The sequence below is a fragment of the Oratosquilla oratoria genome, chromosome 26 (assembly GCF_046742065.1).
Source record: "Oratosquilla oratoria isolate Oo_2021 chromosome 26, ASM4674206v1, whole genome shotgun sequence".
Classification (NCBI taxonomy): domain Eukaryota; kingdom Metazoa; phylum Arthropoda; class Malacostraca; order Stomatopoda; family Squillidae; genus Oratosquilla; species Oratosquilla oratoria.
The window spans coordinates 44,833,044-44,860,543 of NC_134802.1; the positions used below are offsets into that span (position 1 = coordinate 44,833,044).

General features: G+C 45.1%; 1 protein-coding gene across 3 annotated transcripts in view; it reads left to right on the forward strand.

The window, feature by feature from the left end:
* The window catches only part of ecd (ecdysoneless cell cycle regulator), a 356,876-nt gene that overhangs the window by 251,344 nt on the left and 78,032 nt on the right, over positions 1-27,500 (forward strand). For all 3 annotated transcript variants that reach the window (XM_076209645.1, XM_076209644.1, XM_076209646.1), the window contains exons 6-7: positions 9,821-9,965; positions 26,404-26,583. In XM_076209645.1, coding sequence (XP_076065760.1) covers positions 9,821-9,965; positions 26,404-26,583 — 325 coding nt within the window. The remainder of the gene's footprint in view (positions 1-9,820; positions 9,966-26,403; positions 26,584-27,500) is intronic.

Consider the following 27,500-nt stretch of genomic DNA (forward strand, 5'->3'; position numbering starts at 1 on the left):
GGTCTTCTTCTTCCGGTGGAGGCGGCGGGCACTCCGTGGTCCCGGGTCCCCGAGGCGGGACGACCGCGGAACGGCGCAATATCCCAGAGAGTTGATTACCTGCAGAGATCCCGCTCGACTGCACCACCCGATGCGGTCACTCTTGTCTCTGTCTCTGTCTCTCTGTCTCTCTGTCTCTCTGTCTCTCTGTCTCTCTCTCTCTCTCTCTCTCTCTCTCTCTCTCTCTCTCTCTCTCTCTCTCTCTCTCTCTCTCTCTCTCTCTCTCTCTCTCTCTCTCTCTCTCTCTCGTGTCCTCGTCCTCCTCTTCCTCTTCCTTTTACTCCTCATCCTTCTCCTTCTCCTCTTTCTCGTCTCTATTCCCTTCTCCTCTTCGTACTCGGCTCCATTTCCTCGTCCTCTTCCTCCTACTCCTCCTCCTCCTCCTCCTCGTCTCTTATTTCCTTGTCTCTGTCTCCACATTCTATTCCTCTTCCTCTTGATCTCCACCTCCGCTTCTTCATCCTACACCTCATCTCTATCTCCTCTTTCTCATCCTCCTTCTCCTCGTCTCCATCTCCTCTTTCTTATCCTCCTCCATATTCACTTCCTCCTCCTCCTCCTCTTCCTCCTCCTCCTCCTCCTCCTCCTCCTCCAATCTGCCTCTTATCTCTTCGTGGACGTTGGAGTCAGAGGCAGCAAGAAACGTCTTCTGGCCAAGTCGAGCCTCAGAACTGATCGCCATTGGTTTTTGGCTGCTGCACTTTGAAGGGAGGCAAGGGAAGGACCTGGAGCAAGGGTTCTCTCCCCCCCCCCCAATGGGTTTGAAGGGCTGGGTGAAACCAAAATGCACATAGGTACACGCTGCTACGAGTCATAATCAAATCAGCACACTGTAAGTTTAAGTATTTTACTTTCATAGTGTATCGAAAGTACTGAAAGATGAAGGGATGAAAATATACACAGTATGTTTGTGCAAGTCGGTACTTTCATAGTATTTGTGACCTGACCTAACCTAAACTAATCTAATCTTGCCTGTCCAAGACGGATGTAGCTATCTCCCAATGAAATTATCTTTGTAGTCTGGTTCCCAGGAACTGACTATATTCATAACTCTTGGGGATATGGAACTCTATTATCTGGATAGTGATAATGAAACACACACACACACACACACACACACACACACACACACACACACACACACACACACACACACACACACACACACACACACACACACACACACACACACACACACACACACACACACACACACACATATTAATTGACACCATCATCCCTATGATTTTCTTTCCAATTTTCTTACAAGTGATCCTAAACTAGAACCAAACTACTGACATGTTTTGAAGTCGTGCTGTCATATGGTAGAACGAGTAACGATGGTTTCAGCAAATTTTCTAATCGGGAGAGGATGTGGGACACCCCAAGAGGCCTCTCTTCAGCTGAATAAAATCGTTTGGTTTTGCCAAAATTAGGCTGTGGGCCTCAGGAACGCGACGAGTAGATGATGAATAGAAGGGTCGGGGGTTTTGCATTTGATGTAGTGTCATTGTTTAGTAATATTCCATTCATACTCTTTTCATTTCACGGCGACAGCATTTATCAGGCTCTCCATAAAAAAAAATCGAACATGAAAGAAGCCATCATCAGGAATTCCCTTGATTTGTCAATCCTTGCCCCCTGGTGGCGTAAACGGAAGCATACGGGTCTTGTATCTTCCTAGTCGCGAGTTCGAGTCTCACACTCCTCTCCGATTTCCAGCAGTGACTGTTACCTAGCCTAACATAGGTCAAAGGTGACAGCCTTGGCTGCAACTACTCAGCGCCTCCTTACGTATACTCCTCACCAAAACCACCATCTTCAATTGTGTGAAGTGTATACAGTTTGTGTACAGTTTGTTTCACAACCCGTCTGATGCATTGATGACTTGATGACTTCGTCCATCATTGTCGCCTTAGTTAACTCGAGGGGTTCTTGCCCTTGGGCGCTGCCTCGGGGCGAGACAAAGGCACCTCTGAACAAAGGACAGGACGGGATTATTCGTTTCCTAATTGCTAATCCCTCCGGGAAAGGAGGGGCGGATGACACGCCTTGATTCGCTGGACGGGCGTGGTATTCGGGTGCGTATGCACGTACATGCACACACACACGCACACAGACGCGCGCGTTCACACGTGGCGCAGTGGTTAGAGTTCTCGCCTGCCACTACGGCGGTCCGGGTTCGAATCCCGCCCAGGGCTGAAATAATTTCAGTATCGCTGCGCTGCGAGTCGTTACTCCAACTCTCGTGGGCAGGGAGTTCGGTGTGTGTGTGTGCGTGTAAGGTCACAGCATTCCCCATAGATCGGTCATATATGAACTCTGAGCTCTCTTCTGGGAGGGAAATAGCTGTCGATCACGAGTCCAACACGTGATCCAAGACCATGGTGAACACACAGGCACACACACGCACACACACGCGCGCGCACACACACACACACACACACACACACACACACACACACACACACACACACACACACACACACACACACACACACACACACACACACACACACACACTGATGATTAGAGTAAGAGTAGTCTTTGCCTCGTGCTTCTGAGGGGTCGCGTGGTAGCCACGCGCCAGTTCATGCTGTGGCCGCATTGTGGTCTGCCCTCTTGTAGCCTCTGTCACTCGATGGCGTGGGCGGCAGGCGGCTGAATAGACGCGCCTGGTTGTTGGTTCACGGCGTAGGGACGGGGGGTTCCCTTAGCTGAATGAAATCACCTGGGGACAGCCAGAATAAATCTTAAAACGTAACGAAAGGGTTATTAAACAAGATAAGCTTGAGATGTGTTTGATAAAATTGTCTCGTGATAGCAAACGATGGAACTTGAGTCGTTAAGCTTCTGGTCTTTCAGTTAAGAAAAGGCGGGGCTCCCTTCCCCTTCTTAAAGATAAAAACCGTCGACCATAGAAAGTGACAAGATTAAGTTGGATTCGTCTGTGTGAAGCTACGCTAGTTGAGGTTGTGTGGACATTTTGTGACTCCTCCCAGGTAGCTAGGAAAAAAAAAAAAAAAAAGTGGGGGTGGGGGAGACGTTTTGGATGATTAGGGATGGGAGATTAGGGAAGTAGGGAGGGGGAGCAAGTGGGAGCTTATGACAGGACTTATCCTACACCAACTACTGAACTAACAGGACAGGATGGTTTCGAACTCGTTGGGGGAAGGGGGAAGGATAGAAGATTCTGGTACAAAGACACGGGTGGGACTGGAGATTTGGTGAGGAGGAAAAGGAAGAAGAAGAAGAAGAAGAAGAAGAGGAGGGGAGGAAGAGGAGAAGAAGAAGAGGAGGAGGAGAAGGAGGAAGAGGAGGAGGAGAAGAAGAAGGCTTTTTATCTTCTTCTTCTTCTTCTTTCCGGTCTTTTGTTATGCGAAGCGGCACAGCTCCTGTTCAGTATGCCTAGTGGCCCCCCCGTGGACCTGCGGGCACCTGATGGAGGGAAGGGAAGGACAGGGAAGAGAAGTAGAAGAGAAGGGAAGGAAGGGAAGGGAAGGAATTTTCGTGACTGCAGAAGAGGGACCAGCTTGGGAAGGGAATTAGGAGGGAAGGGAAGGACAGGACAGGGAAGGGAAGGGAAAGAATCTTCTTGACTGCAGAGGAGCGACCAGCTTGGGAAGGGAAGTATGAGGGAAGGGAAGTAGGAAAGAAAGGAAGGTAAGGGAAAGGAAGGGAAGGGAAGGGATTTTCGTGACCACAGAGGAGGGACCAGCTTGGGAAAGGGATTAGGAGGGAAGGGAAGGGAAGATGTGGAGGGTCGTGATACCAGAGAAGGTACCACCTTGGGAAGGCGTAGATGAGGGAAGAAGAGAAGTGTGAGGTGGGACAAGAAGTTGAGATGTTATACAAATGGGTTCTAAAGTTCGCCGACATTTTGGAGTTTTCTCATCTCGTATTGGGTATACATTAAAGGATACTGTTTTTATTATAATTTTAAATATTATTTTTTATTCATTTATTTAATATATTATTATTATTATTATATATATATTTTTTTTTGTAAGACCAGTAAGTAATACGCCCACCTATGGGCAATGCGGTAATGACACAGATTTGTCGTCGAACTTTAGAATCTGTACTTTGTTGGATGGAACGAACTCGTTACGAAGGACAGGAAGTTCCTGACGGTAGCTTGACCCAGTGCCGCCCGTGGATGGGCGTGGCCGTGGGTGGATGGATGTCATGGGCGTGTTCAACCTTAGGAGGACGAGCTGGACATTGAGGGCTGGGTGAATGCCCGCCTACCGGAGCAGTTGAGGGAGGGGGAAGGGGGAGGGCGGGGGAAGGGGGAGGGCGGGGGGAGGGGGAGGGTGGGGGAGGGGGAGGGTAACGAACCAGATGAGTCCTGGGAGGTAATGAGGCTTAGGCCACTGCTAATTACTACTGCATGTAGCAGTACGAGTTCAACAACAGTGGTCCTCTCCCTACCTTCCTCCCTCTCCTCCATCTCTCCCTCTCTCACTCCCTACCTTCCTCCTTTCCATCTCTCCCTCTCTCACTCCCATCTCTCCCTCCCTCCTTCCTGGTCTCCCTTCCTCCCTTCCATCTCTTTCTCACTCCCTCCCTCCCGCCCTTCCACCCTCCCTTCGTCTCCCTCCCTTCCCCCCTCCCTCCCTCCCTCCCTGCCTTCGTCCCTCCCACCCTTCCTCCCTCCCTTCGTCCCTCCCTCCCTCCCGCCATCTCTCCTTCCCTTCCTCCCTCACTCCCTCCCTCCCTCCCGTCCTCTCTCCCTTCCGCCCTCTCTCCATATATCCCTTATAGAACCATACACACACGTACGCACACACACACACACACACACACACACACACACACACACACACACACACACACACGCGCGCGCGCGCGCCAGAACAAGAGCGAAGGGTCATGAAGAAAGTGTGCCTCATTAAACCTTGGGTTTCCTTCTCAACAGGCTGTTGTGGATGGCGAGGACAGTGCCCCTCTCCCCCCCCCCCCCGCTACTTCTTCCCCCTCCCCCTCTTACCTCCATTTCCTCCTCCACCCTCTGCACTCCTTTCTTCTGGTTTCCTTTCTCCTCCTCTTCCTCTCTTTCCTTTTATGTCTGTTCTTCTTCTTCTTCTATTTCGTTTTTCGCCACTTCCTCCTCCCCTCCTCTTCCTTATCTTCCTTTCCTGTTAATCTTCATGTGTTTCTTTTTTCTTCCTCCTCCTCTTCCTCTCCTTCCTTTGTTGTCTATTCTTCCATTTCTTTTATCCTCCTCTCCCTCCTCCACCACCACCTACCTTCCTCCCCCTCTTTCTCCTCCTCCTCCTTCTTCTCCCCCTCCTCCTCCTTCTCCTTCTTCTCCCCCTCCTCCTCCTTCTCCTCCTTACTGTGTTCACTGCTGGTCTCCTTATTACAAGAAGGATCTAGAGAAGTTAGAAAGAGTGCAGCGTAGGGCAACAAAACTCATTCCTAGATTGCGGAACAATCCGTACGAAGAGCTCTTAAGTGAACTAAATTTGTTTATTCTTTCGAAATGGAGAATGAGAAGAGATCTCATTGGGGTCTTCAAAATTGTCAAAAGAATTGAATCCATAGATGTAGAAAGATGTTTTAAGATTGATACCTCCAACGCAACTAGGAGTAGTGGATGCAAGATTGTAGGAAAACCATTTCAAACGGACGTAGCAATCGCGTTGTTAATGTATGGAATGGTCTATCATCCAACGTCATCGATTGTTCCACTGTAGAGGTATTCAGAAAACGTCTTGACATTTACTTAGCTACAAATCCCTGACTAGAATTATTCACTTCTAAATATGTACAAGGGAAAGATAATAATGATAACAATAGTATTGATAATGATAGTTTAGGTACCGAAATAGCCATGTAAGGACCAATAGGTCTGATACTATTTGTTTGACCATGTAACTCCTCCTCTTCCTCATTCCTCCTCCTCCTCCTCCTCCTCCTCCTCCTCCTCCGGAGGTAGAAGCGGCGGTGGTCATCCCCTCAATGCGCAGGAAGTGGACCTGGGGTCCGATCGGCTTCAGCGGACGGAGAGTGAGGAGGAGGAGGAGGAGGAGGAGGAGGAGGAGGAAGAACAATAAGAAGAGGAATAGGACTAGGCAGAGGCGGCAGTTGGCAGTTTGAGCCAGAAAGGAATTTTTACGATTTGATAGGTCAGGAGCTGCAGGATCTGTGGTTGGCAATGATTGGCTCATCTTTTACGACCGGGGAAGGAAAGCGTGGTCATTAACAGTTCACAATTAAGATCAAGGTGAATCGTAATTCTAGCCTTCATATATATATAATATATATAATATATATATAATATATATAATATATATATATATATATATATATATATATATATATATATATATATATATATATATATAATATGGAGGTCTACAGTAGTCTCAGCTTTAGAAATGTTTCATTGAGAAACTAATGATGAAGGAGTATGTAAAATGTAGTTTTTCTAAACAAAACAGGCCATCAGTGTTTTTTTTTTGTGATATCAGTAACGTACGTGTGTGTGTGTGTGTGTGTGTGCGTGTGTGTGTGCGTGTGTGTGTGCGTGTGTGTGCGTGCGCGTGTGTGTATGTATATATATTATATTTTTTCTTTTGTTTATTGTAATTGTTATTGGTATTATTAATTTATTTTCTATCCATTCCTATTCTTGTTTTATCCATTTATTATTATTATTATTTTTATTTTATTATTATTATTATTTATTTATTTATTCATTTATTTTTTGAAAGACTGCAGTCAATCCCAATGTCTTGGGACTTGAGCGCTTCAGTTGAATGATAACAGTTCTGTATTTAGAATTATGTTTTTGACTGCGTGGATGGGTGTGTGTGTGTGTGTGTGTGTGTGTGTGCGTGAGAGAGAGAGAGAGAGAGAGAGAGAGAGAGAGAGAGAGAGAGATCGTGTATGAGTGTGTGTTTTGTGTCAGTATATATTAATGTGTGTTATGTATGTGTGTATGAGTGTGTGTTTTGTGTCGGTATATAAATTATTAATGTGTGTTGTGTGTGTGTGTGTGTGTGTGTGTGTGTGTGTGTGTGAAAGAGAGAGAGAGAGAGAGAGAGATCGTGTATGAGTATGTGTTTTTTGTGTCAGTATATATTAATGCGTGTGTGTGTATTGCGTGTGTGTGTGCGTGCATATATTCAAGCATGCAGGTGTGTGTGTAAGCTTGAGCATTCGTGTTGGCGTCTCCTTGTTGAAGGTGTCTTGTCTCGTGTTTCTGCCGAAGAAGACCACTGGCGTCACGGGATGACCACAGCCTGTCCGCGCTGACAGACAGACCCACCCCCACCTCACCTCGATGAGTAAGAGTGAGATTTCTCTCTTTCTCTCTCTCCCTCCCTCTCCCTCCCCCCCCCCCCCCCCCGCCCCCCCCCCCCTCTCTCTCTCTCTCTCTCTCTCTCTCTCTCTCTCTCTCTCTCTCTCTCTCTCTCTCTCTCTCTCTCTCTCTCTCTCTCTCTCTCTCTCTCTCTCTCTCTCTCTCTCTCTCTCTCTCCACTCTCTCTCCCTCTCTTTTCTCTCTCTCATTTCAATGTTGCGTTTTTCGTGCGCATTCATCGTAGAACGCTTATCCAGAATGCGGTCAAGTCATTGTTTTTTTATCATCAGCGAGTATGATCTGGTATTTCTTTTTACTTCGTTTTTTCGTTCTCTGATGAAGAATGGAGAGTTTAGGATCGTTTCCTCCCCCCTCCCCACACGTTTGTGTGTACAAAATTCTTCTCTTTATCTGGATTCTTTTTTCGATTTTATCGAATTCCAAAATTTTTTGGTTACGAATTTGGGAGTGTTTCGAATTTTAAGAGGTTCCCAATAATGGAGAAAAATATATTTCTGTATTCGGACTATAATTTATCGAAACGTTTGCTGTATACGACGTGTGGATAGCTAAAACGTTTGGATTGTATGACATGTACACGTTTATTGTTATAGAATTTACTTGATTAAATGTATTACGTAATTAAACCACCATAGAGCCCGAAATGGATATATAATGAACTTACGCAAATGTTGATAATGTAGACATTAGTGTACAAAAAATACATTTGATTTGGACACGTGACTTATGCAAATATTTTATTGTTGATTATTTAATGTGTTTCTGGATTCATTTGTTTTTTCTTGATATTCAGTTTGTTGTAAACGCGCTCATATCCATAATGTAATGAGTAAAATATATAGTTGCATAATTTTGGCATATTGTGGTGTATTTCCACATTCATATGTTACTTAGTGGCATTTACCATTTACCTTTTTCGTAAACAAGCTCATATCCAATCTGTAATTAGCAAAATATATTTGCATAGTTTTGGCATGTTCCGCAACAGGTTCGAATGTCATTTTCAAGATTCTGGTGTGTTCGTTTGAGTAGAAACTACTTCGGTTACAATCTTGTACTTTTCGAATTCCAAATATCAAATCACCTTTGCGTCATATATTGAGAAGCTGAACGACGAACTAAGAGAAGTTAATAAACCTAGACGACTATTAGACACACATTGTTGAATTGTAGATTTAAAGAAGCCTAGACTACTGTAAGCGAAATCGTCCTCCAGATTTTCAAATTGACAACATTTGTCGAGGATCTTGAACGCGTGACTCCCCAGGGGGGCTTTGTATGATACCGTGGGCCGTGCTACTCATGACCCTCTCTCCCGAGATCCTTAGGTCATTCAGTGCCAATGCGGACACCCAAAAGCGACCCAAACTTTACCAGAGCTATGAAAAAAAAGAAAAGAAAAAAAAAAAAAGTGAATGAATAAATTAATAAATAAACGAGTAAATAAATAAATAAAATAATAGTAAATAGATAGATAAAATATATAGTAATGACCCAAACTTTACCAGAGCTATGAAAAAAAGAAGAAAAAAAAAGTGAATGAATAAATTAATAAATAAACGAGTAAATAAATAAATAAAATAATAGTAAATAGATAAATAAAATATATAGTAAATAGATAAATAAAATTAGTTGAAAATATATATAGGGAAAGGAATACATTCGTATTTCACATAGCAATATCTATATTTACCCCACACATAAAATAATAATAAAGAAATAAAATTAAATGAAAATATATATATAGAGAGAGAAATGAACACATTCGTATTTTACATAGCATTGTCCATATTTGTACCAGACAAAATATAGAATAACAAATCATTGACCTCTGACCAAAGTCTATAATGAAGTGTCGCACGCGTACGCACACATCATCAGGGCCCCATGGCGCTCGTAATCCGAGCTCGATCCAGATTGAGGTCGCCTGAAGGGGCCCTTTTGGCCGCGTTTATGGTCCACTGTGGCCACTTGGGGCCGGAAATATTGTGGCCTAAGGCTCAAAACATGGGCCTCCCAGCGAAGCGAACGAAGACGCGATTATGTATCTTTGGCCACACTATGGCCACAGTCTGGCCACACCTGCATCCGTGTTGATGTATCTATTCTGACTGCCGCCAGGTGATTTCTTTCAATTGAGGTGGGGGGGAGGTCTCAAGAGTTCTGGACCCATGCAGCATTCTTGTCTTCCCTTGTTTAGTTCTTCATCTGATATGACTTGTCTCTCTCTCTCACTCTTTCTCTCTCTCTCTCTCTCTCTCTCTCTCTCTCTCTCTCTCTCCATATATATATATGTAGGTATACATCCATACATGCATGCATGTAAGTATGGTTGTAAGCATGTATGTATGTATGAATGTATAAACGTGTGTATCTAACGCCAGACTATGTCAGTTCTGTCACAGGTTTAAGGACGTTGTTAATCGGGCCGTTTCTCTCCCTGTCCAGATACAACGGCAAGTTGAGTGTGGAGAACCAGCACATCGCGCACGCCTACGTCCCCGTGGGCGTCGCCGCCCTCTTGCGGGAGTACCCGACCCTCGTGGCCCAGTCGGTCCATGCCTTCGTAGAGAGGGACCCTGGAGATAAGAAGGTGAGTCTTGACAGGGAACTGTTCCTCTCCCACGTCAGTTGAATTGTCTTCTTCTTCTTCTTCTTCTTCTTCTTCGGAGGAGGAGGAGGAGGAGGAGGAAGAGGAGGAGGAGGAGGATTCCTAAAAATGTTTGGGATGAGGATGCTCTACTGTAACTGTTGATTTCCCTCTCTCCCTTTACTCCCTCCCACCATTCCCCCTTAACCCAGCCAGTTATATCATTGATACATCTTTACAGCGGCTTCTAAGCAGCCCAGCATTTTCTCTTCCTCTTCCTCCTCCTCCTCCTCATTCTCATTCTTCTCTTCTTCCTACCACTTTCTTCCTAATCTTCCTCTTCCATCTCCCACTATCTCTCTCTCGCTCTCCTTCTCTCTTTCCATCTCTTTTTCTCTTTCTCTCCCCCTCTCTCTCTCCCTCTCCCTCTCTTTCTCTTTCTCTTTCTCTTTCTCTCTCTCTCTCTCTCTCTCTTTCTCTCTCTCTCTCTCTCTCTCTCTCTCTCTCTCTCTCTCTCTCTCTCTTTCTCTCTCTCTCTCTCTCTCTCTCTCTCTCTCTCTCTCTCTCTCTCTCTCTCTCTCTCTCTCTCTCTCTCTCTCTCTCTCTCTCTCTCTCTCTCTCTGTCTTCCTGTCTACCTGCCTTCTTGTCTCTCTTTCTTTCTGCCAGGCTTTCTGTTTTTCTTCTTTTCTTTTACTTTTTTTTCCCAAATCGTTACCGCCGCCTCTCTTGCTAATGATCCTGGCGTCGGCGGCGGCGGGTCATTGCCTCTTCCAGACACCTCGAGTCCTCTTTCGTCCTTCCTTCCTTCCTTCCTTCCTTCTTTCCCTCCTTCGCACCTCGTTTGTCCCCAACGACCTCCACCTCTACCCACCACCACTCGTTTGTCCCCAATCGCCTCCAACACCACCACCCTCTCTATCACCACCACCATCACCACCACCACCATCACCTTGAGTATCATAAACCCCATTCCCCCATCCCCCACCCTCATCTTCTCCCCCCAATGTTCCCCTCCTTCACCCGAACCCACCCACCCCACTGCAGCCCTTGCCGTCGTCGTCGTCGTCGTCGTCGTCGTCGTCGTCGTCGTCGTCGTCGTCGTCGTCGTCGTCCTCCTCCTCCTCCTCCTCCTCCTCCTCCTCGTCGTCGTCGTCGTCGTCGTCGTCGTCGTCGTCGTCGTCGTCGTCGTCGTCGTCGTCCTCGTCCTCGTCCTCGTCCTCCTCCTCCTCCTCCTCCTCCTCCTCCTCCTCCTCCTCCTCCTCCCTCCCCCCTCCCCCTCCCTACTCTTACCGGCTGCCCTGATCCTGTCTTCCTGTCATTGTTTTGTATTCATCTAACTCTGAATTTCCATCTTACCAAAAACAAATAAACGTCTTTCGAAGATGGAAGAGTCTGCTAGGTAGGGTTTCTAATATGTTCCTAATAACCACCCGTGTACTTGTGGTTTCTGTCACAGCATTCACATCACATGCAGAGCACATGCAATGTGTATATATATATGTATGAAACTAGTACTCACACAGCACACGTAACGTACACAGATCATGGAAGTTATTCACCTCAGCAGATAGATACAGCGGTTGGGGCACGTAGGAGCTACGCCATCTTGTCTGTATATTGTTACAGCCTGTCTCGTGTACCCCTTCCGCCAGGATATTTTGTTCATTTCCGTGGCTTCCCCTCGATAGATATTGTATTTAATAATTTATTTATCTATTTATTTATTTATTTGTTTATTTAGTTATTTGTTTATTTATTATTCGGTCCCGGAGACCCAGGAAGCCAGGAGTGTCGCTGCCTCTTGACAACCGACATGACGTCATGTCGCGATATAAATCTTCCATGTCGCTCGATCAGATTTATTCACCAGATATCTACGATCGCTTGATTAGTGTTAATTTTATCTTATAATTTTTAACTCGTTTATTTACCCAACCTGACATTTCTTCATTATATATAAACAAATATTTAGAGCCAAATCATGCAGATTATTGATATGACAGTTTTAGCAGAGATTTACTGAAAACAAATCTTGATGGGTTCTTATTTACGTTCTCTGGTCATGGATAAAATCGTTTGGCGCAGCCAAAACAAATACACAAGACGTCAATAGCAATAAAATGGTCAAGAAATTACGGCACTCGTGGACACAAAGTATTTATTGACAAAATGTTGAAGTAATTTCATAAAAATATATCAATACTGGTTGTCAATATTAGTAACATTGACAATATCATTATTGTTAATGAGTTTTGTCACTGTAAGGACCCCTTAAACACTAATAAATACTTATATGGCTATTTACTCTCATCATCCAAGTCTAGGGTTAAGTTGGGCTTAAGTTAAGTTGGGGTTAAGTTCGTGGAGCCTGGGTTGATGGTGGGAGGGAGGAGGGGGAGATCGGAAGGCCTCAAAAACAAAAATATTTGTATTTTCATCGTTAAAGGGGCTGTAATCTCGGAAAAGATAGGGCGAGGTCGACATGGCGGAAGGGGGATAAAGGGGTAAGGCTTTCTGAGTGATTTGAGGCTTTTAGAAAGGACATGATAAGAGAAACTAAGATTAGACAAGACAAGAGTAAGGATAGGATAGGACAAGTGCTGTCAAATATTGGAATATACGGCAGGATAAAGAAAGATAAGCTACGACAAGGCTAGGATAGGATAAGTTTAACGCGAGTGCTGCCATATAGCGGAAGATAAGACAAGACAAGACAAGACATGACAAGATAAGTGCCGCCAAATATTGGCTGGGATTTTAAAAAATGACACCATATCAGAGGCGAAATCGATGACTCACGGCGTCTAGTTTACGACGCAGCGAGGAAGGTGTCGTCATGTATTCAGGGAACTCTGTGTCGCCATTCTTCGCCGAAGGACGTCTCGTACGTCGGTGGTGACCTTCGGACGAGGCCTCTTTTGTTTACAACCTCCTCCGCCTCGGGGATCTTTATCAGACCCTCTCTCGCGCGCTCGCTCTCTCTCTCTGCCTCTCGTTCTCTCTCTCGCTCTCTCTTACTCTCTTTCTCTTTTTTCTCCCTCTTTCTCCCTCTTTCATTTTCTCTTTCCCTTTCTCTCTGTCTCTCTTTCTCTCTTCCTCTCTCTCTTTCTTTCCTTTTCTCCTTCCCTTTCTCTCTGTCTCTCTTTGACTCTCTCTTTCTCTCTCTCGTCCTTTCACTGCTGTGAAAGGAGAGAGATAGAGAGAGAGAGAATTGTTGTTATGGTCTACTTAAGCAGCATTTCCGTTCTTGAGGACAAAGTCTCGCGCCGCTGTCGTGCTTTGTCTATTGTGTCATGGATTGTTTTAACTAATCGAGGCTATTAATAGTTAGGTGGATGCTCGCTGGTCGAGCGGGTTAGAGCGCCGCTACTTGCGGCGGAGGCCGAGGTGGCGGCAGTACAAATCCTGGGTCAAGCGAGTTGGACCTAGGACATGGTTCATTCAATAGGGGAAGTTCGCGACGTTAAACCGTCCATCTATATGATAGAGAGAGAGAGAGAGAGAGAGAGAGAGAGAGAGAGAAAGGGACCGCGCCTCAACCATGTTTTTTGCCAGACTTCCGAAGGCCCTGCGAGAGAGAGGCGCCTCCTCCATCATGGAGAGGTATGGAGGCGCGAGGCACTTTTCCCAATTTCTCTCTTTTTTCTCTCTACGACTTCCGGTGCCTCGAGGCACCCGGCAACCTTTGGGCAACGACCGTCGGTCGCCTTGAAGAAGGAGGGCCCCGCACGGAACCCCGAGGCCTAAACTGCTTTTTTTTTTTTTTTTTTTTTTTGTGGCCGAATTTCTTTGTTCATTATCTGACTCGGCCGACCGACAGACTTTTTTTTGTCACCAGATTCGCTTGTTCCCTGACCTCGTCATGTCATTCACATAACTCCTCCTCCTCCTCCTCCTCTGACCCCCCTTTTTTACCATAACTTCCTCCTCGACCCTCTTTTCCTCCTCCTTTTCCGCCTCCTCGTCCTTTCCTCCCATTTTTCCACCACCACCACCTTCTCCTCCTCCTCCTCCTCCTCCTCCTGCTCCTCCCCCCCCGTTCCGTTCTTCACCACCACCTCCTCTTCCTCTTCTTCCTCCAACTCCTCCTCTTCTCCCTCTTCCGCCTCCAATTTACTTCTTCCTTGGATTTAACCCTTGATTGATGACATTGTCAACGTCATGGCGCCTGTCCGAGAGTCACCAACCTTTTCCTTGTCGTTTAATACCTCCCCCACTTTCTTCTTCTTCTCCTCCTCCTTCCTCTTCTTCTTCTTCTTCTGCTTCTTCTTCTGCTTCTTCTTCTGCTTCTTCGTCTTCTTCGTCTTCTTCTTCTGCTTCTTCTTCTTCTTCTTCTTCTTTTTCTGCTTCTTCGTCTTCTTCGTCTTCCTCCTCCTCCTCCTCCTCCTCCTCCTCCCCTTCCTTCGTGTTTCGAGTCTCTTACCCCGACCGCCCTTCACTCTTTTAGTTCTCACAGTTCCTCTGGTTGTCATTTTCAACTTCTTCACCTCTCTCTCTCTCTCTCTCTCTCTCTCTCTCTCTCTCTCTCTCTCTCTCTCTCTCTCTCTCTCTCTCTCTCTCTCTCTCTCCCTCCCTCTCTCTTTTTCTTCTCTCCTTTCCCTCACCTCACCTCACCTCACCTCACCTTAACTCTCTTCTTCCCTCTCTTTTCCTATATTTCTTCTGCCACCTCTCCTCTCCTCTGCTCTTTTTTCCACTTCTGTCGCATCCTCTCTTGTGTTATCCTTTCCTTTTCTCTCCTCTCCTTCCTCTCTCCTTCTCTCCCTTCCTCTCTCCTCCTCTCTCCTCCTCTCCCTCCTATCTCTCCTGTGCCCTCTTCTTCCTCTCCTCTCCCTTCTTTCATCTCTTCTCCTTTCCTCTTTTCTTTCCTTCTCTTGCTTATCTCTCTTTTCCACCCTGTCCTCTCCTCTTTCCTCCTCTCGCCTCTTCTCCTCTCCTCCTTTCCTCGTCTCTTCTCTTATCTTCATTCCTTATCTCTCCTTTCCACCCTGTCCTCTACTCCTCTCCCCTCCTCTTCACTCCCATTTCACTTTCCTACCTCTCCATCTTGTCTCCTTTTCTCCTCTCCTCTCCTCTCCTCTCCTTCCCTCTCCTCGTCTCTCCTATTCCCCTTTCTCTTCTCTCTTTTTCTTCCTCCTTTCTCCTCTCGTCTATGCTCTTCATTACTATCCCTCTTTCCTCTCCCCTCATTTCCCCCCTCTCATCTCCCCTCCCCTTTTATCCACTTCTTCCTCTTCTCTCCTCTCCCTTTCTTCTCTTCTTCCCCCTTCCTCTCATCTCTCCTTTCCACTCCATAGACCTCCTCTTATTCCCCCTCCTCTTCCTCCATTTATCCTTCTCCTCTTCCTCCATTTATCTTTCTCCTCTCCTCTCCTCTCGCATTTCCCCTCTTCGCACGTTTCCACATGACTCTCTTCTGTTTCCCACTCCCCCCCCACCCGCCTTTAGGTCTCCTCCCCACCTCGTTCCTCAACAGTAACTTTATTACGGAGCAGGAAGTAACACCCCCCTCCCCGCTCCCCCTCCTCCTCCTCCTCCTCCTCTCCCTTCAGTAGTGCCCCTTTTGGTATTTGCACCAATAACCTTTCCTCTCCCTCTCTCCCCCCCTTCCCCCTCCCTCTCCCCCCTCTCCCTCCCCCTCCCCTCCCCCCCCTTCTCTCAGTTGTTTCCCTTTTAGTATTTGCTCCCTAACCTTTCCTCTGTCCCAGAAAAGGACCTCCTCCTCACTCTTCCTATCCCTCTCCCTCTCCATCGCCTCTTTTCTCCCTTTCACCGTTTCTCTTTTTTATTATCCCTCTCTCTTCCTCTCTTCATCCCATTCCCCCTCTTTCTTACTCACACCATTTCTCTCTCCGTCTCACTTTCTTCCTCTTTCTCCCTTTTTCTCCTTCCCTCCCTCCCTCCCCCCCTCTCTCTCTCTCTCTCTCTCTCTCTCTCTCCCTCTCCCTCTCTCTCTCCCTCTCCCTCCCTCCCTCCCCCTCTCTCCCTTTTTCTCCCTCCCTCCCTCTTTCCCCCTGTCTTGCACTTTCTCTCTTCTCTCTTCCTCCTCCCATCTCCCTTCCTCCTCCCCTTCCCCTCTCCATTTCTCTCTATCTCTATCTCGCCCCCCACTCCTACCCACCCTCATTCTCTCCCTCCCTCCTTCTCTCTCTCCTTTCTTCCTTTCTTCCCTCCCTTCTTCTCACCTTCCCTCCTTCCCTCGCTTTACCTCTTCCTCCCTCCTTGGCCACCAACATGTTCTTAGCGCATTTACACACACACACACACACACACACACACACACACACACACACACACACACACACACATACACACACACACACACACACACACACACACATACACACACATACACACACACACACATACACACACACATACACACACACACACACATACACACACACATACACACACACACACATACACACACACATACACACACACACACACATACACACACACATACACACACACACACATGGACACACACACACACACACACACACACACACACACACACACACACACACACACACACACACACACACACACACACACACACACAGAAGAGAGAGAGAGAGGCATGGTGTGGCCTGACCTTTGGTGCCTTTCATAGCACTCACTGTGTTTCCGGCCGAAGCTTAAAGCCCCCCCCTCCCCCTGCCCCTGTTGGCGCAACCTTTTTCCGCCATAAAGACCGCCTCTCTAAAACGGCCGATCTCTGCACTGGACGAACCTTCGTTTCACCTCGAGAGCGCCTCTGTACGCGAATCTGCGCGCCCGTGCTAATGTTCCCGCTTATGGGGTTCTGTTTGGTAGTTCCTCTTCTGTCTTTCTATTGGACTGCGAGAAAGGTGTGATGTTCTTGTTGGTTGTTGTTCTTGTTCTTTGTGGTCTTCGTGTTCTTGCTGTTCTTTTTCTTGTTCTTCGTGTTCTTGTGCTTCCTCTTATTGTTCTTGTTCCTCGTGTTCTTTGTGTTTGTGTTTTTTGCGCTCTTCGTGTTCTTGTTCTTTATGTTCTTCGTGTTCTTATTCTTTGTGTTCTTGTTCTTAGTGTTCTCCCTTTTTGTAGGAGAATCCTTAATGATAGTAAATTGTTTCGTAGCCTTACTGGCTTCGTTATCAGTAACCGTTGATCTTATGACACTAGTACTATTCTCACTCTCCTCATCTCCTCCTGTATTACCTTGTGGTCCTTATCCAACCCAGTTTCCTCTCGTCCTCACTTCCCCTCCCCCCTCCTCTATCCCCCCTCCCCATTCCTCCCAACTCCATCCCAAGTGTGTTTAAATATCACCCAAACATACATAATTACTCTTGTTTCTTGAAACCCAAACATCTTCTTTCGTTTTCTTTTAGAATAGACTTAGTAACCAAGTAAAAAGCGCTGAAACAATTAGTTGTCTTTAGAGAAGATTAGATAACTTTATGGATAAGGATTACAGGTGGTAAGGGATATGGATCTGCCTAGTGTAGGCCTTATGGTCTCTTGCAGTCTCCTTCATTTTTATGTTCCCACGCCGCATATCACATTGCATCACACCTGACGCAGAGATCGACGTTGTCATTGTGTGATGTGCGTCATGTAGGCGTATGATTGTCACACATCCACGTCATGGGGGGATTGTGTCGCCATAGTCCTTGGTGTCCGGGCGGAAGGATGTCTGCTGGAGGCAATTGTCCGTGACGAAATTAAAGTTATATATGTGTATGTTGTCACACACTTTCCTTCTCACTGGGGGATGATGCTTGTGATAGGCAGATGCAAGTCACATGACCACAGGTACGTCACGTACGTTGTGTCCAGTAGCAAAGCCAGAGACTAACAGGATACCCACGACGTTAAGATCGGATGCCTAAGAAAAAATGGTAACGAAAATCCTAAAATCCTAAACAGGCCAGTAAAACGAGTAAACGAAAATAACCGACCGGCCGACATGACGTCATGTCGCTTGGGTGTTTCTGCAACTGAATCATAAAAGTTCGAACTGCGCCACATTCTGTCGACATTCTTTGACGGCTGTCTTCAGATGCCCCCCCTCCCTCACTGGGTTTCCCTTAGCTGAATAAAATCGGTTGCCATTCAAGGCCAGGAAACAATCCTTAGATACTCCGATGTTTTTTCTAACAAAGGAAAAAAAATCGTCGAATTTATTGCCACAATCATTTTTATAAAGTTCCTCAAGGTTTCCCCACGACGCAGCAACATTAATTAAGGCACGCGTGTTATAACATTGTATACTGAAATGGCTTAAACCCCCTCCCACACACATTACTTTTTTCGGGTCACATGAAGACTTGTCACCCCAGAACGCCGACATGAAGAATCGTCACCCCATGAGACCCCACCTGAAGAATTGTCACCCCAGAACGCCCACATGTAGAATCGTCACCCTATGAGATCCTACCTGAAGAATTGTCACCCCACTACGCCGAATATCAACAGTGGAATAAAGATTGGGTTTGGTCGAATGAGGGTTATGCTTATTGTCATCAACTTATACAAACGAAGAATCGTAAACCCAGGATGGCCCACATGAAGACGATTCTTCATGTGATCCCTTTCTTTTTACTCAGAAAACGAGGTTATCATGTTTAAATTTTGATGCCCACTCACACGCTGGGCTTAGCGAAAAAAGAAAAATAATACGAAAACAAATTTGTTCATCTTAAGTTTGCAACATCAAGTGACGTCATGTCGACGTGACCACGACAATGTTTTGATTCGAATATGAACGTGGTTAACGATCATATGTCTGCATTTTGTCGACATTTCAAGAATTCTGGACGCATTTCAAGTCTCATTTACACACTACGACATGGCTGTAAATATGGCTAATCTTCATGGAATGAGTTTCCATGTTGTAAATGAGACGAAAATATATTTTTTTCTCATCAGATCCCTTCCCCATTCCATCTTGGGTGACGTCATGTTTTTTACAGCAGTTTTCAAGAAAATGTCGATTAAAGTTAGGTTAGTACTGGTTCCATAGTAAGGGAAGAGGACTATTAGGAAAGAATTGCGTTCTTGTGTAAATAACGTTATGTCAGACAAGATACTGTTTCAACAAACATGTTACGTTGTTGTAGTTTTAGGATAATGATAATAATAATAATAATAGTAATTATATGATAATGATAATTAGCTATGAATAATTATGATGATGATGATAGTACTGCCAAAATAACAATATATGAGTAATTATGGTGGTGTTGGATTCTACCAAAGATGTGCTGTTGTATTGTCGTTTGTTTTTTTCCCTGAAGCAGTCTGTTCAATGTTCGTGTTTGCGTGGCAGCTCAGAAATCGACATCACTTGGAAACTCGAGTTCCTTCGACATGACATTGAACACTGACCTGAAGTCGACGACGTTCGACCCTTCCACTGTCACTTATCCGCCTCGGATTAATGCCTTTATCCATTTAACCCAGTTGAAGAATATACATAGGGATTAATTTTTCACCGGACGTTGAAATTAAATTTGGATTTGTGATGCTTTGTTACAAAGAGTTCTTTGACAGCGTAAGTTGAAAGAGTCGTGATACTTTTGAATTTATTTTGCTATCAATCCTACAAAATATGCATAGCTTTGATCAGAAAGGAAATATATATTTTTAATTCCATTGCACAATATTAATTGCTGGAGTAAATGCTAAGGATTTTTTATTTTGCTTTTCTACATTCTCAATCTTTGTTCAGAAAAAAAAAAAAAAAAAAGTCCAGGTGACATGACAGACAAAGACAAGGAATATTTTTTATTTTCTACCAGTAGGCCCACTATTGTCATTCCCCCATCCTCTCCCCCCATCCTCTCCCCCTCCTTCCCCCCTCCCCCTGTAACTAGGTCATCCAGTATGTTCCACGTACAGTGGTGACACCGATTCCACTCGGGTCGTTTTGACAACCAATTCCCATTCTTCGTGAATCGTAAAACCTTTCACCCTCCCCCACCCCGTGCCCTCACCCTAGACACCCTCCCACCCTCTCCCACCACCTACCCCCCCCCCACCCACCCCCACCCCTCATAGCGTGTCACGCCCAAACGTCCCTCCCTCCCTCCCTTGGTCCGCGACAGGGCAGTTTGTAATTGGACCAGGTCCTCTCGTATCGAGGTCAGTCCAGCCTGTAATTGGGGCACGTCGGGTCAAGTCCGGGGTTAGCGTCATGTGCAGGGTAGTCCTGTTTTTCCCCTTGATGTACCGAGTTCCGGCCCTTTTTTTTTTTTTTTTTTTTTTTTTTTTTTTTTTGGGGGGGGGGGGTCGCCACGTACAGATCGGTGACACAATTCTTTGTGTGTCAGAGGAACTGGCGTAGTGGTGGCTCGTACCACACCGAAGTCCTTCGGGTGGGGAAGGAAATAACCAGCGCCTCTATCCGAAAGGGCGGAGTCATGGAAATGGCCAAGAAGTTGAAAGAAGTTAGAGATATTAGAAATTGAAATGGTCAATTTTATTTATTTATATATATATATTTTTTTATCGAAATTAGTACTCAGTCATAAAAGAAAATTACGTTACTGTGGTTCGTAGGGGTGTCATTATCTTAGAATGTTGACTTTAAAGTTTATGCATTCAATATCGCATACGGGTGTGGGTGTGTGAAAGGGGAGGTTTGTGTGTGTGTGTGTGTGTGTGTGTGTGTGTGAGAGAGAGAGAGAGAGAGAGAGAGAGAGAGAGAGAGAGAGAGAGAGAGAGAGAGAGAGAGATAGAGAAGCTTCGGTCCATGTACAGAACGGCCCCCTAACCTAACTAAAATAACCCACCTCACCTAACCTAATGTGACCTAACGTAACCCACTTAACCTAACCTCGCCCAACCCACCTAACCTAACCTAACCTGACACACTTAACCTAACTCACCTAACCTAACCTAACCCACTCAACCTGCCTAACCTAACCCACCCAATTTAACCTAAATTTACCTAACCTAACCCATCAAACCTAACCTAATCTGTTCCAGTAACTTTCAGTGTTGAACGTTTAGGGGGCAAAAAGTTTAAACGCCAAGGAAATTGTAGGGAAGGGTTAGGGGGGGGAAGAGCTTAATGTTCTTTGGATTAGGGTTAGGGAGATGATGGGGTTTCTGTCTATGTAGGGTCAGGGGCGTGGTGGGTGGGTGGGTGGAGGGGGAGGAGGAAGAGGGGGAGGAGGAAGAGGGGGAGGGGGATGCTGGGAGGGGGAGGGGGAGTGTAAGACAAACACAGAAAGGAGATGGGCTCCATCCAGCACCCGAAGAGAAAGACAGAACATCAGCACCCATGAAGAAAAGTCTTGAAACATCTTTAGGATTTGATTATGCAAACAGCTTTAATTACTGATGATTTTATATGTTTTTTTTTTGGTGATATTCCCCTTACAGTGAAGTGAGGACAGAGGGGGAACGGGAAACACGATAGAAGCGTTGAATATTTTATTACCGATATTTCGACACTGGTCTTTTTCAAGGTAACTGTTACCCTTGAAAAAGACCAGATATTCGAAACAACGGTAATCAAAAATTCAACGCTTCTCACGTGTTTCCGTTTCCCTTCTGCCCTCAAATTATCACGACGAATAATCATCATTACAGTGAACTGTACTTTCTTGGAGAAAAAATAAAAAAAAGTAATCGTAGCGTCCAGAGCCTCCTGGCGTATATTTTTGTATTCACATCGAAGCGAATCGTGAAGGTCTTGAGGGCACTCATTAATAAGGCGCACGCGAGGTATGGCCTTTGTAGAATAATGCATAAAGGCTTTGGAACTGGACTTGCGTGCTGCCTGATCGCCTAATGGCGTCGCAACAGTAACGTTGGTTTACTTGTGTGACGAGAACATTGGCCGTCGGTTGTTGTTCTTTGTTATTGATCTTGTTCTTTTGTCTTGGCGGTGTTCTTTTTTTCTTGTTCTTTTATTAGTTTTTCTTCTTTTTCTTGTTATTCTTTTTTCTTGTTCTTGTTTCTTGTTATTTTCTCTCCTAGTTCTAATTTTTTTTTGTTCTTCGTAATGTTGTCTTGTTCAGTGGGTTATGATACCAAAGGCACGTAGGAAGTTGATCGCCTTTCTGGAATTCAGCCATAGACCCTCCTCCCCAGGTATGTTGTGTTCGTGTCTCCGTGGTCCCATTGTTATAGGCACCGAACTCCTGTCTCCAGCTCAGCTTCCACTCGTGAAGTATATAAGCATATTTTTTGAAGTAATTTCACCCGTCACTAGCTCTGCGAGGTGGCTTAACATGATATCCTTTGACAGAGCCCCGGGGGAATTTTAGGCCACGTCCCCCGTCTGTTGTATTGCGTTGGAAGCGATTTCAAGTTCTTTAACAAGAGTGATGCAGGCATGGTCATCATATTAAGACCACATGAGTGCAGTAGTCGTAGTAATGGATTTAGATTCAAGAAGGAAATAGGCAAGAACCGATGTATTAATAGAATGGTCAACGAACGGAATAGACTTAGAAACCATGTAGTGAGCATTCAAACAATTGGTTGTTTAAAAAAAAAAATTATGGATAGGGATGACAGGTAGTAAGAGAGGTAGAACTACCTAGTATAGGCCTTATCTTATGGTCTCTCGCAGTCTTCCATTTTTATGTTCTGGAGGTGTGGGGTGGGTTGGTCTAGTTAGGAGTGTTTGAAGCCCAAATTGGAAATGGTCTTATCACAGTCACATGAAGACATGACAGCGAGGTCCCATACACGCGTCTCTTGTTAAGGCATCCAGAAAACTACCTGGAACTGCCCTCGGGCCCCGACAGCCTCATTTCTATGTGGGTTATAGCAAAGTGAAAGATAACGAAACCCTCAGTTACAAAATACGGTTATATTAACGAATGATAGTTACAAGGACCACGCAGTAGCCTAACGGATACCGTGTCGGACTCGCGAACAGGTTTGTCATGAGTTCGATACTCGGTACCTGCTGCGGGCTATGTCGCCTTGGTTCCCGACGGTCCTGACCAGGCGGGGAGGCGACCCAACATCGGTCTATAGAAAAAAAGGCTTTCCGCAACTGACAGAGGTTGCCTTACCAGGGGTTTCTTACCATTTCGTGGAAGCGGTTTTTTTTTTTTTTTTTTTTTTTTTTTTTCTCAGTGCGAGCTCTATCCTAGAGCCTCACTATTTCGTGGGATTTTTTTCTTAAGGTTCTCGGCGCGAGCTCTATCCTAGAGCCTCACCATTTCGTGGGATTTTTTTTTAAGGGTCTCGGCGCGAGCTCTATCCTAGAGCCGTGCGTAGTACAGACTGGATGACGTTCACGTAGGCAGCTTTAGATCCAAAACAGGGAAGGCTATGGTTGGCAGATCCTATAGGCTGCCACGTTGGATGCTAGCTTTAAAACACAATAAAGTGTATAATAATAATGAGACAAGGATACTACGCCGCCTCCACTTCTGAGTACAACAGGGCCGAGTGTCGTCTGGGGGGAAGTGTAGGGATGGATCAGTAAATGTTCGAAATAAAATGTCAGCTGCAGATTTGCAGAAGACGCCAGTGGCTGTAGTACTTAAGTGTGAAGCCAGCTGTGCATTAAGATTCAGTGCCACGTCACTTGTTGGATTCATTATGGGACCTTGGGGGGCGCGTGGAGTGCTTAAAGCAGGTGTTCTTTTATTTATTTATATATGTATATATATATATATATATATATATATATATATATGTATATATATATATGTGTGTGTATGAGCGCGTGCGTGTATATATATATATATATATATATATATGTATATATATATATGTTTATATATATGTATATATGTAGATATATATATATACACACACATATATATATATATATATATATATATATATATGTATATATATACGGACAGCTACTCAGCAAACTATCAGTCCAACACCGTAAATTAGCAAGAGAAATTGAAGTTCTTAACAAAAAGATAAATAATGCAGAAACAGCAATATTATTTAATCTCGTCTGTCAACAAGAAAATATTCTTCCTGGATACACTAATATATATATATATATATATGTATATATACATGTATATACATATATATATATATATATTATATATATATATATTGTGGAGTACAGTAATGAACAAGTATTTGATCCTCGCGAGCTAGGTTCGAACCCGGGCATCTGTAATTGTTAATTCCATTTTCTGGTGGTACCAACGTAGCCACGGAAGGTGTAAAAGAGACCTACGGCGTCATACGATCCTCGTTTGCCCGAGGTCAGTGTCGCTTGATCGAAACTACCACCAGAGGATTGCTTAGTGGGTAAATTTTTTTTTTTTTTTTTTTTTTTTACATAGCTCCACACGTGGATTGCGACGGTCTTGTTGGACTTCCTTCTGCTTCACCTTGATCGGAGTGAACGCTGAATTTTATTTGATGTTATTTATTTATTTATTTATTTATCTAATTATTTTGCGCCGTTTACGAAGAGTACAGTCCTTGCAAGACAGCCCCGTCCTCCCTCTCTGTACACATATTCTCTAGCAAGTAGGTGGTGGCGGTGGTAGAGGTGGTGGTGGTGGTAAGGGTGGTGGTGGTGACAACCTTTATTGTATGTATAGTTAGAGATGGTTGTGCGAGGTGCAAGAGGGAATGAGTAGGGAAGGGAGGGAGGGAGAGAATGTGGGAGGGAGAGGGGGAGTGGGGGAGAGAGGGAGTGGAGGAAGGAGGGAAGGGGTGGGGGAAGGAGGGAGGGAGTGGGGGAAGGGGGAGAGTGGGGGAGGGAGGGAGGGAGGAAGTGGGGAAGGAGGGAGGGGGGAGAGTGGGGGGAGGGAGGGAGGAAGTGGGGAAGGAGGGAGGGAGTGGGGGAAAGAGGGGGGAGTGGGGGAGGGAGGGAGAGAGTGGGGGGAGGGAAGGAGGGAGAGTGGGGGAGGGAGGGAGTGGGGGAAAGAGGGAGGAAGTGGGGTAGGGAGGGAGGGAATGGCGGAAGGGGGAAGGAGGGAGGGAGTGGAGGAGGGAGGGAGTGGAGGAGGGAGGGAGGGTGGGAGTGGAGGAGGATGGGAGGGAGGGAGAGAGAGCCATTGGGTGGAGGACACAAAGCGGGCGAAAGCGAATAACACTTCACTATTCCAGGCAATGGAACCATGCGGTCCAGTACGCGGGGGTTGGCGGCTGTGCGTGCGTGTGTGTGTGTGCGTGCGTGCGTGCGTGTGTGCGTGTGTGTGTGTGTGTGTGTGTGTGTGTGTGTGTGTGTGTGTGTGTGTGTGTGTGTGTGTGTGTGTGTGTGTGTGTGTGTGTGTGTGTGTGTGTGTGTGTGTGTGTGTGTGTGTGTGTGTGTGTGTGTGTGTGTGTGTGTGTGTGTGTGTGTGTGCGTGCGAGCGCGTGTGTGTACGCTTGTAAGTTGACCTCATTCATGGGATGGGTGATGATAGGAATTCGTTTTGTTCAGGGTCTGGTCCCACTCCACCATTCCATCGCTTGTGTGTGCGTGTATATATATATATATATATATATATATATATATATATATATATATATATATATATATACGCGCACACGTGTGTGAGTTTGTGCGCGCATATAGACAAGCGTCACTTTACCTTCGATTTCATCGTCAGTATGATACTCTGCATTATCATCACCTACTTTATCATCAGTTGTGACGCAAATTTCTTTAAGATTCTTTTCACTTATGAATGTGCACGTAGAACCTCATGCCATACTTTGCTCCGTACGTGGAACATAAATCCTTACTTTACTCTGATCACTGACGCCAACCGTACCCTGAATAAGAAATACAAAGGCTTACAAAGAATTACAAAGGAAGAGCATGTCGACAGGAGACCTTTTGGTCCATAACTAGGTCGGATGAAAAAAAAAAAAAAAGAGGAAATAGGCAAGAACTAGTTTACCAACAGAGTAGTTAACGAATGGAATAAACTTACTGTAGTAACCAGGTAGTTAGCGCTGAAAACTATCGCTTGTATTAAGAGAAGATGTGAGATAACTTTATGGATGGCGATGATAGGTGGTAATGGACATAGGACTGCCTAGTGTAGGCCTTAGGGTCTCTCGCAGTCTCCCCCATTCTAATGTTCTTATGACTATCAGATGTTAGACAGAATAAAACATGTTAAGGGAGTCACCTTGTCCCCTCCCTCTCTTTCAGGAGAATCAAATCTGCTGTCGGCAGGTGATTCTATTCAGCTGTGGGGGCAAACTCTTCCTTCCCTCCATCAGTGCAATGGTTAAAAACAATGTCAGCCCTGTGTGTACAACGTGACTTATTATTATTATTATCAATTATTATTATTACTATTATTATTATTATTATTATTGTTGTTTTGTTGTTGTTGTTTTGTATCACCAGACCATTTTATTCACGAGGTCAAATGAAAAATGTAATAGTCATAATAACAACAACAATAATAATGATGATGATAATGATACTAAAACTAATCACCCAAACAGCCAACTAGAACAAACAAACCCATTGACATACATTACTATACCCCATATTTCTCCCTCTTTCCGCAGGCCCTGCGGACGATGCGGCACTTCCCGCCGGAGACGCGGGTCATGACGGCCGTCCGGCTGAGCAAGGCCATGTACGCCCGCCTGGCGGCGCACCCCTACGTCCCCGAGCCACGGACGGGCTGGGGTCTCCCGCCCGCCACCAGCCACAAGTACAAGAGCTACATGCTCGGCATGAAACTGGTAAGTCACTTTTTTTCCGCTCCTTTCACACGTATCGACTTTTCGCCGTCCACGACACGACGTCGTGTTTTCAAATAATCGTGGATGTCTATGTAAGGTTTGCTCTGACAATATATAGGTACCCTGTGTGTGTGTGTGCGTGTGCGTGTGCGTGTGTGTGTGTGTGTGTGTGTGTGTGTGTGTGTGTTTGTGTTCACCTAATTTTATTTACGTAATTGCAATGTACAGGGATCCCATATATTTGTTTCCATCTGTCAAAATTGGCTTTAGATTTACTTGTGATATTCATTCGACCAACTCATGTTTACGTCGTTCCAAAGGTTATATACCTGTGTGGAAAACCTTTTCTTAACATCCTTTAGGCACCTTGGGTCTTTTAAATTCTTTCCATGACTTCCTGTCCTTCTCCCATCCCAAAACAAAGGCACATTCCCCGTCAGTTCTCTCCACTTCTTTCATTCTTCTGAACAAAGCGGTTATGTCGCCTCTCTTTCTGTCTTCTTCCAATGGAAGAAGATCCAGTTTCCTTTTGTCTTTCCTTGTGCAGGCCACCTGCTATACCATGGTTAATAAATTGGTTGCTGTTCTATGTATTCTCTCGATTTTATTTATTTGTTCATTTATTTATTTATTTATTTTATTTATTTATTTATTTTTGCGTTGGGACCACCACATTACTGCTGCATATTTCATTCTAGGTCGGATTAAGCTCACTCTAATATTTTTCGTCATCTTTTTCGTCACTTTGTGTCGTAAAAATATTTTATTTATTTTTCTGATTGGGTGACAAATTACCTGAGACCAACACCACCATTTTTTTTTGTTTCGCTCTTACAATCGTTTCTCTTCCCATTAGATAAAACATTGATGATCCTTTTGTACTTCTACTTGTACCCAGTACTTTGCCCATCATACTA